The sequence below is a fragment of the Festucalex cinctus genome, chromosome 21 (assembly GCF_051991245.1).
Source record: "Festucalex cinctus isolate MCC-2025b chromosome 21, RoL_Fcin_1.0, whole genome shotgun sequence".
NCBI lineage: Eukaryota > Metazoa > Chordata > Actinopteri > Syngnathiformes > Syngnathidae > Festucalex > Festucalex cinctus.
Window position 1 is genome coordinate 12,730,333 of NC_135431.1, and position 16,042 is coordinate 12,746,374.

The 16,042-nt window shown below is 41.0% G+C and overlaps 1 protein-coding gene across 2 annotated transcripts; it reads right to left on the reverse strand.

Moving 5' to 3' along the window:
* Positions 1-485: 485 nt before the first annotated feature.
* On the reverse strand, positions 486-15,846 carry mfsd2b (MFSD2 lysolipid transporter B, sphingolipid). 2 transcript variants are annotated; one of them, XM_077510787.1, is made up of 15 exons: positions 15,700-15,846; positions 14,256-14,572; positions 9,453-9,578; positions 9,258-9,382; positions 6,428-6,551; positions 5,747-5,825; positions 5,491-5,669; positions 4,672-4,759; positions 3,383-3,504; positions 3,154-3,237; positions 2,253-2,336; positions 2,012-2,121; positions 1,799-1,942; positions 1,357-1,533; positions 486-1,026 (listed from the first exon to the last, which is right to left on the reverse strand). In XM_077510787.1, exons 2-15 carry the CDS (start codon positions 14,553-14,555, stop codon positions 987-989), a joined length of 1,782 nt encoding a protein of 593 aa, XP_077366913.1. In that variant the 5' UTR covers positions 14,556-14,572; positions 15,700-15,846; the 3' UTR covers positions 486-986. The 2 variants fall into 2 exon arrangements, with proteins under 2 accessions (XP_077366913.1, XP_077366912.1); XM_077510786.1 differs by having other exon boundaries at positions 4,672-4,762.
* Between the last annotated feature and the right edge of the window lie 196 nt (positions 15,847-16,042).

Consider the following 16,042-nt stretch of genomic DNA (forward strand, 5'->3'; position numbering starts at 1 on the left):
GCTGACACGTGACATGACATTATCATTTCCCAGCTTCTGAATGGTTGGTCAGATCAAAATAGGCCAACTGTTTGTCCACACATTAAAATACTTTTAATATTCAGTATCTCTAGAGAGTACTTCATTTAAATTGTTTTCTTATAAATATTGATTCTGGATTGCAACAGTGTCATAGCTCATTGCAGTGCTATACGGTATAAGGGAGTGATTCCAAAACCAACCTCATCTCACACACACTTGAGAAAAAAAACATTGCGGATCATCATGAAGGGAGATTTTATTGCAGGACTCATGGCAACAGATTAATAATCAGATTGGCATGTACACTATCTCAATCCCGAGATTTTATCCGACACATGTACACCACACTATCTGATTGTCTCAGCACCAAATATATTCATATTGTCAGAAATCCACGATAACTGTCCGTTAACTTATGTAACGGGAATAAATAAAATTGGGGGGGGGGGGGGGGGGATGGGGGGGCTTCCAGATTGTACAAAATTTCCCTTTTGAGCAGGTTTAATATCACATCCTACCTATAGAGGGAGCAACACACACATTTAAGTAGTTTAAGAACGCTACAGGAAATCACAACAATCTTAAAAAAAAAAAAAAAAAAGAATTATTATTTTTTTAAAGTTTTGTGGCTTTTTCTTTACTGTCCTCATCTCACTCCCTCAGCAAAGTAACACAACATCAACCCCTACCGTGTCGCCATTTTCTCACGTGAATCATAAATAATAAATAACATTGTTGCAGAGCAACTAGACACAGCATGGAAAGAGGAGCAGGAAATAAAACCCTGATATACATTCATTTGTATAAATAATCTTATAATATCATGGCTATACAGTACATGTTGAAACAAAAAATGTTCACGGTAAAAACAAATCAAGTCTTAGTGTAATATACACCAATGCCACCAACTTCCCAGCATACACCGCTGGAATACGTGCCTGTCGTTTGGATTTTTTTTTTCCACTTCACATCACACCCAAGTCATCTGAAGTTCTGCTTTGTTTCCTGTGTTTTATTAGAGAGAGAAAAAAAAATAGGAAAATGACATTTTTGAAATTTCAAACTTAAACAATTACTTCTATTATACATATGCTTGCAAGTATTTTTCCAACTGTTCAATAAACATACATATATACAACATTTCTAGGATGAGTTTGTTTTTGAAGGACCCCTGAAAATGTTCAAAAATTGACCCCAAGATGGCGGCTTCTAACCAACCACCTGTGTCTTTTCTGGCATTGTTTCTTGAAACTTTTTTTTTTTTTTGCAGGTCTACTCGTGACAGACATGCCGACCAAATTTCATGTTTCTAAGAGAAATGTGATTGTGACTCACCGCAGCTCATCCAGCTGTAGCTTATTGCGCAGTCGCACCTTTTCCGTGATGGGGTACAGGAGCAGGATCATGAGGCCTGTGATGATGAAGGCCACTGGGGCGGCGCCGATGAGCAATTTGAGCGTGTACACTACAGCCGCTGGCTGCTTGCAGGCGCCGTTGTCGTACCCTGCGAATCTAAGCACACACAAAATGATCGGCTTTGAGACTTTTTGTGGGCCTACAGATGAAAGACATGCCTATCAAATTTCCTGTTCCGAAGTGAAACTGGCTTCAAGATTTACCCTAAAATGTCCGCTTCAAACCAACATGGAGGACTTCCTGTGTGTTTTGGCGGATTGGAATTTGAAACCTTCCTTGTATGTTGGCGAGTCATCAAATTTGACATTACAGTCTACTTCTGTGGCTCTAATGGAACTGGATGTGAGTGATGGCGACTTACTGCAGGCACAGAGTGGACACGCCCAGCGAGACGGCGGCGGCGAACTTGGTGAAGAAAACGTAGAAAGAGTAGAAGATAGCCTCATGGCCTTTGCAGTACGGGTTGGCCAGCCGGAAGTCGTCCACCACGTCGGGAAGCATGGACCTGCCGTCGTATTAGTTGTAAGAATGGCGGCCTTGACGGAGGTAATGTGCCACGATAATGGAGTCTCACCAGGGTAGAAGGAGCGAGGCGGCCACGCTGAGCCCGGAGGACACGGCGACCACGTATGCCACCACCACGTTGGGGATGAACACCAGCATCATTGTGAAGGGCATAATCCACTGGAGAGACAAGATGGACCTCGAATGAGTCTTTTGTTACATCATGTTGAAAAATGACACCATCATTTCCAAATAGCAGAGCTGTATTAATAGCCATAATAATGATGACACAAATGTCGGGATAGACTCACCGTGATGCCGCAAAAAGCTGCTGTCTTCTTCCCAAACTTCTGCAGGAACCACTGCCACAGTGGGATGCTTACAACTGCAGACACCTGAGAGCACACAATGTATATAACACATGCAAGCAACAACATAAACTACTACTATAAATAACAGATATGACACACCAAAGTCACAATGGCAAGTTTCAAAACTACTACTTAGTTATGTACTTTATTAGTTAGGGAAATTGAATTGAGATACATAAGTAACAATTTTTTTTGGGCTGAATTCTCCATTGAGTTTCATTCCAAGTCTGGAGGAAGTCAAACCTCCGCCAAGGCCCATTTGGGGAAGAATAAACAGGATTTAATAGACGCTTTCCAACGTCCAAACTGAAAATGTCAACGCGCTCAATGTCAACCATAGACTTTTTGTTCAGAAATATTGCAGGTTAGTGTCCAAAATGTTGGATTCACTTGGGAAACAAGCCACGTAATGACAAAATTCGCAGCCTAATTTTTGTTGAAAATTATTGAATGTCATTCTATGTAATCCTGCTTTTTACGCCTACAGAAAGTGATTTTCATTTCATAATTTACATAGTGGTCTGGAATGTAAATCTCGTGATGTAGGGCAGTATATTTTCCAATATACAACTTTTTGTCATCAATTAAATTTTTGTCCACAAAACTCAAGACTGAAGAATTTCAAAATAAAAGTCTTTAGTCGTTCAGTTTCAATCATTGTTTTTGTGCACAGATAATACACTTTTGCTGCCAAACTATTGACTTTCTGAATGAGAACTGACACTTCCTGACCAAAGTTACCTTTTTTGTGCCAAATCTCAATTTTTTGTGTCAACTATTGCAGACTTTGCAGCAACATAGTGTTTCAGTCCTTTAAGGCAAAACGAAACTCTCAACTCACCAATATAGTCAGCACGATATTCTGGAAATGTTCCCTCAGGTTGGCCGCGTACGTGCAGAAGAGGACAAAATTGTTCTGCACCAGCTGCACACAACAAGCAACCAGAAGTCACACAAGATACCGGCCGACCGCACCAAACGTAACAGAAATAGAGAGCGGGCTCGCTCTCCATTGATCCGCCGACCGGGCCGGGATGCATTAGCATCGATCGGGCTGGCTGTGTTTTTACCTGAATGGCCACCAAGATGAAGAGGAAGGCGGCGGTGAGGATGAGGTACGGCCCGTGACGCATCACCATGATGAAGCCGCGGTGGAACGGAATCTGCTTGTCTGTCTTCGGTGCATAGGGATCTAGACAAGAATCAGGAAACCATGTGGACATTTGGCATATGTGTACAAACGTTACACTTTTGTAGCTAAATATAGTGTTTAAATGCCAACATATATTTGCTGTATGTAGGAAACTAGTCTAAGCAAAATGCATCCTTTTAAATCCATATGTCTTGTTGCCGAATATAACATTTTCCTTGACAAAATAGAGTGCTTTTCATCTGAGTTATACAGAAACTACCTGAGGAGTTTCAAGGTGACTTCTTAGAAATGTTTGCCTTCGTTTGATGCTTGACAAAACCACCAGGATTTACCACTGACTGCTACGCTACTGTTCCCTAAATATACTTTATATAGTTCTGATGATGAACACACCTTTTATTGACTTTTCTTTCAACGTTTTTCTCATGTCCATGCTTCATCTTTATTGACCATATTTTAATTTCCAAAAAAAGAGGACACTCTGCCCAATACTCAAAGTTCATTCAAAGATGCCACACATTATAATTATTTGAATGTAGAAATTAAACAAAAAACAGAATTCCTTTGAAGTCTAACTTGACAAATGAATAAATAATGGCATAATGTTATAAGCTCAACCCTTTTTGTTCCCGTGATCGACCTTTTTTTTTTTTTTAATTAACTAATTTGCTCCCCAAGACATATAAATATATTCTATTTTAAATATTTTAAGTGTCCCAAAGGCGTATTTATACGTTTTTTTTGTTTTTTCTTGTTGTTGTTTTTACTTAGCTGCTTAGCTAGTTAGCTAGCAAGCTAGCTAGCTGTTTAGGTAGTTAGTCAGCTACTTTTTAGCAGGCTAGCTGGTTCATTAATTGTTTTTCTGGGATAATATAGTATAGTATAGTATAGTTAGTTAGTTAGTTAGTTAGTTAGTTAGTTAGTTAGTTAGTTAGTTAGTTAGTTAGTTAGTTAGTTAGCGATTGGCTGGCAACCCGTCCAGAGTGTACCCCGCCTACTGCCCAAAGCCAGCTGAGATAGGCTCCAGCACCCACTGCGAACCTTGTGAGGAAGAAGAGGTCAATAAAATGGATGGATAGTTAGTTAGTTAGTTAGTTAGTTAGTTAGTTAGTTAGTTAGTTAGTTAGTTAGTTAGTTAGTTAGTTAGTTAGTTAGTTAGTTAGTTAGTTAGTTAGTTAGTTAGTTGGTTAGTTGCGAAGGCCTCACCATCTTTCTCTTTGACTCCCAAGAACATGACCACAGTGCAGACAAGGAAGATTCCCCCAATGACACCAGCAGCAATCATGTAAACTTCCTTCTGGAACCAGAAAAACAGCAAGACGCCATCATTTCCTCCATTTTAATCATAATATCCTAAGCAAAATATATATCCTAATTCCTCCCACCGCCTTGTTGGCTAGTTGTGTTACTTTCCCCTTGCAAAATACAGTAGTGAGCAAACATGGACAGCAAGTCAGACACCAGAAATAGCGCCTCTGCTGTTTGTTTGTTCCCCTTTCCCGCCGTCATTATTTGCCTGTGCCCAAACCACGAGGAGGCTTTACCCAAAATGTGTCGGAAAGAACAAGCCAGGCCCAAATAGCGGCGGCCAAAAACCAAAATCCCAACATGCGACCTGTCACATTACTTTTCCACCCTGCAGTGTCACACAAACACTAATATTACCGACAAAAGCTGCCTGCACGTGTGTCTGTCAGACACAACTAGATGATAGCATCTTTACTCTAACTGCAAATTGATCAAGTGGATGTCAAATGGATTGCTATAATGAGAAGGAATCGCTGACCCACAAAGGTATAGGTTTGTGTGCAGATTAATTTCCACCTATTACGCAAACACAACTGACAGGAAATAGGAATTTTGAAGATGTCAGGTTTCTGCCCGACAGCAACAATTATTGAACTTTACTCCTGCTTCAACTTTTCAACAATTCCACTGTATTTCAGTTCCGGTTGCTCTTCAACATCCACACACAATTTCTACACTAAAAGCATTCTTCAGTTCCGGAATGTTGTTTTTCCTTACAGCATGTGACAGATATTCCTCAGAGCGCACCAAACTCCGGACCACCTCCGCCCCCCCACTGCTGTTGAATGCATTCATGGTGGTGTTGTGTTGGCAGTGTTTGAGTCTGTGAGCACTGGCCACGATCTGGCCTTGGATGGCGGCGCCGGCCAGGGTGCCCAACACCTCCAGAGTCATTCCTGATGGAATCACAATTATTTCATCATTCCCAAATGATCAACAAATGATTGACAGGAAGCGTCAGGAAGGAGCTTACGGTAGGCGGTGGCTGAGTCGCGCTCCCGCTGGTCGGTGCTCAGGAACATGGTGAGAGCCGAATAAGGCACGTGGTAGCACTGTCAGAGAACAAATAGAAGCAGGTTAGAATGCTGAAATACTTTTGAGGTAGCAAATTTATGAAATATCATAATATCACAAGAATTTGATTTATTTTCCCTCCTATGTCAGATCATGAACCCTGATAATTAAACAATATCTACGACGGCTCCCCATTCATTCCGTTAGCGTAGCACGCTATCACAGGCCAAAAAGAGATGAATGGCGCCTGATGACAAAAGGCGCCAGGAATAGCTGCACTTTCCCTTTGAGGGGGGCGGCGCGCCGAAAGACCACCCTGGCTCTAATGTCTGATGTCTTGCTGAAGCGGGAGGGTAATTCCCAAATGTGATTACTCCTCCTGTCAACTTTCACCTGCAACTTTCATCCCATGATAAGTGACATTTAAATGGTGAGTTGGTGAGGAAAAAATAGGACAATGTAGCTGTAAGGCAAAGGCGTGAAATGTAATATTAAAAATAAATCAAATTAAGGAACTTTTTGAAAAACTGACAATGGAATAAATTATCTACCGATTATTGCATCGATTAATGGCGTAATCAAATAAAACAAGTACGTTTGTGGTAGTGGAAATGGTGAATTTAGTGAGTATGGTACTCACTGTGATGAGGGTCTGGTAGAGGCAGTAGAAGCCGAGGTACCACACGAATCTCCCGGTGACGAAGTGGGGCACGTACCAGAGGTAGAAGTAGGATACCACCAGGAACGGCGTACTGCCCAACATCCTGCAGGGGGAGCGAAGCGGGTTTGGGACACCATTTTAACCGTAGCCGCCAATCAAACTGTCTGTTTTAATCCATTATGTAACGTCAGATCGAGGTCACTTTACTACGCTTGCTAAGCCGTCTGTGTAAACCTTGTTGTATAATACATACATTTGCCAAGAGATAGTTATAATAGCTACAACTGCCCCCATTGTCATTGGCCTATGGGGCACTTATGAGTGTGCCCTACAAACTTTGCCTAGCAACAAGAGGACGGAAATGTAAAACTAGGGAAATTAATTTTAAAAAATAAAAAAGAAGAATCACGCCTTTTACATTTTATTGTTATTATTTTAATTTTAATTTTTTTTTTTTTTTTTCATTTTATTTCCATTTTAATACCCGTATCTGATGAACTTGTTCTTCCAAACCTCCCCAAACTCCTCCAAGCATGGAATAATGTTACCCTGAATTATTTTTCCTTGTATTATCCGGGTCTAGCTATATTTTGAAAGGACAGAAAGAAAAAATGTGACGGTACTTAGGTGACTGTGCCAAAAAACAAGCAACCTCTGACCCCGTGACGCAGGAACAGGAATAATAAAGAGCGAGAGGCCGAGTGGTTTCTGGTAGCGTCCGGCTGTGTTGCTCCGCTCTCCTCCCGATTGTTTGCGATAACAAAAGACGCCGCACAACGCTGGTGCTGCACTATTAGAGGAGGGGGGGAACCAGAGGGGTGAGACGGGGAGTCCACCGGTGGGCCATGAAAGGGTTCGTGAATGAGAATGAGCTGCAAGGTGGCGCGCAAAAGACTCACTTGCTACGTGGCATCCAGCTGATAAGAAGACAATCATGCTTGTTATTGGGCTTATTTAAACTGAGTTAATTGGATGAGAAGCAAAGCAACAGAGGGGATTTAAAGGTAACGCAAAGGGCTACTTTCCCAAAAGTTGCAGGAACTTTTACTTGGTATTTCAAGGAACTTGAAAATGTCTACCATGATAGTGACAGTTTGACCCAGGAACAGATCATTACCACGCTTGCCTCATAAACTTGCACTTGCCTATTTACGGCTCCTGGTTGACGAGACGAGCGAGAAGGGAAACGCGCTTCCTGTCTGGCGGCGTATCAAAAGACGCCGCGTGTACCGCAGCAGACTCCGGAAACAAACTGGTCCACATTCTCCCAAATCAGGCAAGGTGGTTAAAACTGAGCCTGAGCTTCAGTCTGCTACTGTTACTTGGACCTCTTCCAAGCTTTTTTTTTTTTTTTTTTCTTATACAGTATGTGTGTGATCTTAGACCTATAATGCACAAACAGCATTAAAGTGTGTCTGTGTAATTACAGCAGCTCGCTTCTTAAGTCCATCATCACCGCAGTAAAAGCCTGACGCGAGTAAATCCGGGATGCTAAAGAGCAAAAAATAAATAAAAATGTCCTGGTGGTAGTAGATGTTGCCCAAAGCTGAAATGAAGCGTGATTTAAATGTGGCCTTTCGGTGCAAGGGTGTGTCGGGAAGAGCGCAATTAAAATGCCATTAGCCACAGGCGAAGGATTTTTGTTGACATTTCATGAAACAAACAAAAAAAAAAAACCACATGAACCTGTTTTTTTCCATAATTATTTGCCTATGTTGGTACTGTCTCCAAAGGTGTCTCCAAAAGTGTAACGTGTAGATGTAAACGTAAGTGTTTTGGGGTAATTTTCATCTAACTTCTAGTGCGGTCAAGCGATTAATTTTTTAAAAAAGAATTATTTGCAAATCTTTCCGTAATCAATCTCAATTAATTGTCATTAATCACATTTTTGTGATTACGGTTAGTATTATGCATTTCTCATTATGCCCTGCAAATTCTGCCCCCATAACAACTACAAATTTTGATTGAATTTCTTGAGCGGCGTGACTTCGTATGGATGTTCAGGGCAGTTAGGAATGTGCCCTTCGAACTCTGCCAGCAACAAGCTGCAATTTTTTGCTGTATTTTTGACTGGTCTGACTTTCTGTCCTGCTGGTTTTGCTTCTATGCTATTATGCTGCATTCGAGGATTGTCGGAAGTCGGCTATATCCGAGTTGGTTTTTCCGAGTTCCGACCTGAAAGTGTTCGAGGCGAAAGTAAGCAACCAAAATGGTGTATAATGGTAAATTGTTTTTTTATTTTGGTTCTTAAAACTAATTTTTGAACCCCAGCAAACTTACCTTCTCGTAATTTTGCTTCATTTATTGTTTTTATATTATTTCATAAGCATTCCATACAGTTCAGTAGTTCACCGTAAAATTTCACGCAGGGAGATTGCGGCATACTGTCACGTACTTTGCATTATGTGAAGTTATGTTGAATATTTATAAATGAACTTTCGACCAGCCTCGAATTCAGCACAAGAACAGTCACATTGCTGAGTGGGCGTGGCTCTTTGGGGCAGTTGTGAGTGTGCCCCCACAAACTCTGCCTGGCAACAGTCAACATTTTTTGACTGGTTGAAGATATGGATTATTTTTCATTGGCCAATGGGGCAGTTATGATTGTGCCCTAGACCTAAGATGATGCCTAGCATAACAATTACCAATTTTATTTACATTATTTCACTATTTTTTATTTATATGTACTCTATAAATTTTGCATTTATTATCTTACCAAAATGATTTGGAGTCATCCCTCTTGTGTATGTAAACATAAGCTGACTGGTGGAGGTAATAGTGTGGCGTTTCCTTGGAAATGGGGGCTCACCAAGGCATGAGTCTACCAATTCTGGTCCACTTGGTCTTATTGATGAAGAAGCCCACCACAGGATCCACCACAGCTCCCCAGGCCTTCCCTATAAACAGCACCATGGAGGCTTGGAAGGCGCTGATCTGCATGGGGCACATTTTGACTGGGATGGTCAGGTTATCTTCAAGATGACCCGCTGACATTCTGGCTCACCTGGGCAACGTCCAGCAGGTAAATCTGCAGGAAGAAGGCGGTGGCACTGGCTGCAACCTCCTTGGGGACGCCGCCGATTGCGAAACACAGCTTGTTGCACACCGATAGCTTCTGACTCAGGTCGGTCTAACAGGAAAAAGGGAGGGAAAAAAAGATTAAATTAATACAATTTAAAATAATTAAAACAATTAAATTACATATACTTCACTTCACTTATTTAGCCCATTCTAATAAAAAGTTAATATTTTGCCTGTAATTAATTTGATACTTTCATTATTTTTCACGTACAATTAGAACCTTTAAAAACACATTTTGCAACTTGCTGTCGACTGAAAATGACATCACAAGGGCTCAGGCAATCAATTAATTAGTTATTTTATTTGCACTTTTCAGTTTTCACAGTGGGTTTGGCTTTTGCAGCAGTATGACAAGTTTATAGTTGTCATGTTTTGGTTCTGTTTAGGGTGGGTTTTGCTTTGTTTTTGTTGGGTTTTTAGTTTGTCATGTTTTGATTTCCTGGTTTTCCCTAGTATCGTTAAGCCTTTCCATGTCCACCTGTGTTTACCTGCCCATCCTCATGTGCCATCCAATCAGCAACCCCTTCCACTTGTGTCTTGCCCAGCTGTGTCTCGTCGTGTGTAATTAGTGTGTGTATTTACTTATCGGTTTTCGTGTCAGTGTTTGTCGGTTCATTATTCTTGTTTCCCCACGTTCATGTTGCCAGTGTTTTCGTCTGCTCCTGTATAGTTTTCCCTCTGGTATTTTTGTATTCGTTGTCACCAAGCCCTGTTTGCTACTTTGGTTTTGTTGGATTAAATTTTACTTCTTTTTTCGCACCTCTGACTCGTCCGCCTCCTGCATTTGGGTCCACCACCACACTTCCGCGTTCATGACAATAGTCTGGCACATTTGCGGTCCGCCACAGGAGCGTTCAATTAGCATATCCTATTTGCGGAAAAAAAGCGCCAAGCAGACTTTCGTGAGGAGAGCGTGCCCACGATTCGGGAGATTTGGTTTCGATTGTAAGTGCAGCATCCGCATTTAAAGGTTCGAAAGTGTCGAGATGTTCGGGTCGGGCTGAGGTTGCGGAAGTGAAAATGATGATGGTGTGGAAAGACATCATGTAAATAACAAGGCGGTGAAGTGTCTATTGATTTATCCCGTTTGCTCTGTTTATTTTTATTTTTCATATAAGAAGCCTAAGGCATTCAGGGAACAGTAAACACTGCACTTTGATCATACATATTACGCTAAAATTATTAAGATTATTTGACATTGCAAACCAAGTTTTAATTATTATTAGGGATGGGCAAGTACCGATACCAGGTATCATATCGGGCCGATACCAGCCTTTTTTTCAAGTACTCGAGTACTCATGACGCAGACGAGTACAAGCGACCGATGGCAGAGGGAGAAGACGTTAAGTGAGTCCTCCTTGCCTGTAACTGCCGCTAGCTTGCAGAAGTTTTTCACCAAAACTTCACCGGTTTGGAAATACTTCAAAATTGTGAATCTTAAACTAAAAGAGGATTTTTGTGTTTTATTTTGAGCGTTAAGACTTTTGATGAGTGACTGTGCTGTTTTTTTGTCAAAATTAAAGGAAATATATTTGTTTAAAAATATCTTTTAGTGATTTTTTTTATTTGTCAAAATGTACTACTGGTATCGGCAGATGGTATCGGTATTGGTGAGTACTGAGGGTCTGAGTATCGGTATCTGTATCGGTCTGAAAAAAAGTGGTATCGAACATCCCTAATTATTATTATTTGTTAGTTACAATGTCCCAAAACTTTTTAACGTTACTTTCTTGGGGTCACAATTCGTCATTCATTTAACTATAACGTAACTGTTTGCGAGTCAAGTTTGACGCAATTTCCTTCCTGCTGTGTTTCTATTTTCAACGACACGTCCGCCATGTTGAATAATGGATGGTGCAATTTTTGATTTTATTTTTAGAATTCCCAGAAAGATGTTGATGAAATGATGAGTAACTAACCCAAAGACGCCTCCGCATGGTTACAACAGGTGCAATTCAATATGTACAATTCATTTCGGTAGTTATCTGTCAGTCTAGAAATGTCAGCAGCCAAAAAAACAAAACAAAAAAAAGTCTAATTTTCACTTGTTATGCTAAAAATGAATTGTTGAGTTTGAGGCCATCTTAAGTGCTGAATAAGAGGGTCCATGTGACCCAAAAGCCCAAACACCAAAGCGACCACATCTCAGAGCGTAACGCTGTCATTACGGCCTCCCTGTCAAAACATGAAGGGCCCGAGGAGCGACAATTAGCAGGAGGGAGGCGTGTAATTATTCCACCTCAAGACGAGTGGGGTCAGAGGTAAGTAAAGACTGAGGCTCTCGCTGCAATTACGGCTAATTGGAGAGGAAATCAAAGTGTTTTTGCCGACTGATGATGTGCAAAAATATGCTGTGAACTCTTCTCTCACTCTTCTCTGTAGCCTTTCTTATTCTTTCCTTCTCGACTCTCCCGCTATCATCAAAGGGGATAAAACAGGATGTCCCGCCTAATGTTATTCGCGAGGAAAAAAACGGCATCGCTCAGCACGTGTCAACATCAACATACACTTCATTCGGTACACGTGCGTCTTGTTGTTGTTGTTTTTTTATTTTTTTTATGGTGGTTGCAGCATTTTTGAATGTATTTGGGGTGTTCCGATCAGATGATTTATGCTGCTAAAAGCAGTGATCCTAAAGACTTTTTAAGATGAGCCAAAATGCTGAGCTGATCAGTTCCTAAAAAGGAAATAAGATGTTCAAATGGATTCATACATAAATTTTAAAGTGGGGTCAGGATTTACAAGACAGATTATGGATTATGAGCAAAACTAAATGATGTCGATGATTAGATTGAAGGCTGTGTGGCCGCTATAATGTGGAATTTATGCGATTATTTTGAAATGTACAGAAGTCACTTGCAATGTAGCGCAAATGATTCCCATTTAGATAAAACTGATGCAGGAACACGAATCAGACACACACAAAAAAGGAAGCCAGTGTTGTTCCGATACCGATACTGGTATCGGCAGAGGTGCTGATACTGCATAAAAACAGTGGTATCGGTATCGGTGACTACTCACAAGTAACATGCCGATACCATTAATTCCAAAGCTAATATAGGATTTTGGATGCAGCATCTTGTGTCTTGCTGGTGCACAACATTCACTGATATGTGACATGTTCACTGCATGCCGATCTAAGATATCCTATTGGCCCTTGACTGCTCTGAACCAGTGGCAGGGCAGCTTTTTCATGTTGAGGAAAAAAATAAATTAAAGTATCGGTATGGTATCGGTATCGGCCGATACTGCAAAGCTGGGTATCGGTATTGGGATCCAAAAAACGGTATCGGAACAACACTAGATCCAACACTAAGAAAATTAGTCCAAAAAACTACAGACTAACTGCACAGAACAAAAAAATGGAATGAGGCAATAACACACTCTCAGGAAGTGACTAAAAAAAACACACAAACACAAAAACAGCACTATAAAAGATGATGATGGCACATTATGTGAGTCATGTCGCTTCAATGATAGAAATGGAAGGCGCAGGAACAGGAACAACCAGAACCAAACACAAGAACACTTGAACTGTGGTTTCTAAATTATGCACACCACAAAGACGAGTGTTGCTAACAAGCATGCCAAGTTTGTATGTTGAAAATGAATCTGTTTAAAGCCTCTGGTGGCTTTCCCATGTCATGACAATGAGGCGCTCTAAAGCAGCCACATAAGTTCAGATCCCTGGTCCACATGCTGGCTGTTAAACTCCATCCATCCATTTTCTGAACTACTCACAAGGGTAGCGGGGTTGCTGGACCCTATCCCAGCTGGCTTCGGACACACCCTGAACTGGTTGCCAGCCCAATCCAGGACACACACAGACAAACAAGCATTCACACCCACAATCACACCTAGGGACAATTTCATGGTTTGGCTGTTAAACTGTACTTAAAAAATAAATAAATACATATATACATACATACATACACATAAATAAATATATTAATTAAAATTTTCTATGTGACATGTACACACTCACAGCCAACAACGGGGCGCTCTAAAACAGCCATGGCGCTTTGAATCCCTGTTCTATACGGTGGCTTTCAAATCAGACTTAAAAAAAAGAAAAGGGCCTCTTCTCGCTCTTACTTAGGTCTCTGTGTGACATGCGCACACTCACAGCCAACAACGAGGCGCTCTAAAGAGGCCACGCCAGCTTGAATCCCTGGTCACACGATTGATGTCACTTAAAAAATAAATAAATAAAAAAATAAAAAATAAAAAAAACGCCTTCTTATTGTCCCATCTTTTTTCTCAATGTCATGCGTGCACTCGAGGTTGACAATGAGGCGCTCCACGCCAGTGGACTCTCAGGAGGGATGATGCATTTTCATAGTGTAGGCATAGATAGCTACAGTAGAAAGTTCTTAGGTAGTGGGGGAACTAGACCCAAGAAAGTTATTGAAAAACTCTTTAGCTGTCACATCTCCACTATTGAGTATTATATAGTCTTTGCATGTTTCCAGCAAATATTTCAATTAATTCATTTCATTTATTCATTTATTTCAGGCAGCTGTTAAAATAAACAAGACAATCAAAACATATAGTTCCAATATGCACTTCAAACATGTATAATGCAAAATTAAATCTTTATGTATTTTAAAATATATTAAATAGAATATAAAATGAAATCCTAATTCACTTTACAAGGTCTTTAATTGCATACAAGCAATCGTTTTCCCCATCCAAACACCACCTGAGGAGATGTCACAAATCTTACCTGCTGAGGTACTTTCGCAGCTAACAGCGTCTCGGTGGGCTTGAGCATCTTTGCCGCTGCAGCCAGGCCCCCCTGGGCGCCGTTGTCCCTGCGGGCCATGGCGGAGAGACTGTGGGTGAGACGACAGGTGCGTTTCTTCTGCGAGGGCGCGCCGAAGTGCGTGTGGCTGAGGCTGCGCGTGTGCGACAGAAGGCGGGGTGGGAATTGGACGTGGCTCTGACTGCGTGCCGGGAGCTCTGGCGGCTGCACTGCCCCCTCCTCTTCCTCCTCCCGGACAACTCGGACGCTTTCCGCCGCCATTCACATGCTGCTGTGCTCTGGGACGGGGAGGCCAGACCGGGGATGACACACACAGAAAACAACATAGACATACACGCACTCACAAGTATGCACAACATGCAAGCTCAGGACTGCTGATGCACATATGTGCACAGAATTCCATAATTCCATACACACCTATATGGTAAACACAATGTAGTCACTTCATTAGGTACTCCTCATAGCCTACTCAAATCAGAATTTGTAACAATAGTAATTCTCTGTTTTTAGTTCAGTTATTTGGTGTCTATTTGACAATAGCTTGTTTTGTATATTCTTTGAAAACAATAATGGAATCCCTGATTGTAGAAGGTGAACACCATGTAAGGTCTAATGACCACCATGCACTAGCACTTTTGATACTACGCAAAAAATGTCCCCGGAAAACTAATCACAAATATTTTTAAGTAATGAACCCGACATAGCATTTCCACTAAAATTTGCACGAAATTAATGGCAATTTTCTGTTCTTCTAATTCCTAGTTCCTGATCGTAAAATGCCCACAGTATCGGCCGTCATAGCGATACCTTGAAAAAAGGCTGGGTATCGGCCCGATACTGATACCTGGTATAAAGTGCTAATAATAATTCTTACATTTTTGCTATACATTCAACATTTACAGTAGTGCAGAGGTGTTTCTAATGTTTTTGTTAGCTCATTTAAACATTGCAGCTGTAGCCTGCACCAACCCCAATAATACACACAATGCTAAATTAATGATAATACCAAATTTAAATATGATCTTTACATGGGTGTTGTTTTTCAAACAGAATGCTGAGAAACCTGTTCCTAATATTTTGACCCCCCCCCCCCCCAAATGTATAGCTAAATGACCAAAAAATAAACCTAAAAAGATGGCTGACCATAATAAACATAGCCTAATAAATATTGTCATCGTGTTTTTAAAGGTAGAATTTGTCACCAGTTTGTGAATTAGGTGTACCTAATGTTTTGTCCGGTGAGTGCAAGGGGATGCAACGCGAGTCCAGTGTAAAAAATAAAAAATAAAAAAAAATAGTGTGTTACTATTCCTGGCAGTATACATCAATAATGTATATATTGTTTAAAACACACACACATATACTTTATAAAAAAAAAATAATAAGAGCAAATGTGTCGTCTTACCTGCTGCCGTAGGAAGGGACGCGAGCTCCGTACAGCGGCGGGTTGCTGGGTGTGTGCGCCGGGAACAGAGTGTCGGCGGCCGGGCGGGATGAGAAGGAGACTGCGGAGAAGAACCGCACACGGATGGAGAGACACAGGGAGGGAAAAGAGAAACAGGCGACGGTCGGGTGCACTTCAGAGGCGCCCCCGCGCGACAGTCACCGTGTACTGCAACACTCATTCATCTAACTCACGCACACATAACAATGCATTCAATATATATATATATATATATATATATATATATATATATATATATATATATATATATATATATATATATATATATATATATATATATATA

Coding starts and splice junctions, on each gene's coding strand:
- mfsd2b (XM_077510786.1), bottom strand. CDS start 14,555: ATGGCGGCGGAAAGCGTCCGAGTTGTCCGGGAGGAGGAAGAGGAGGGG. Junction 9,383..9,452: donor ACCTGCTGGACGTTGCCCAG/GTGAGCCAGAAT, acceptor TGCCCCATGCAG/ATCAGCGCCTTCCAAGCCTC. Junction 3,505..4,671: donor GGGAGTCAAAGAGAAAGATG/GTGAGGCCTTCG, acceptor ATTCTTGTCTAG/ATCCCTATGCACCGAAGACA.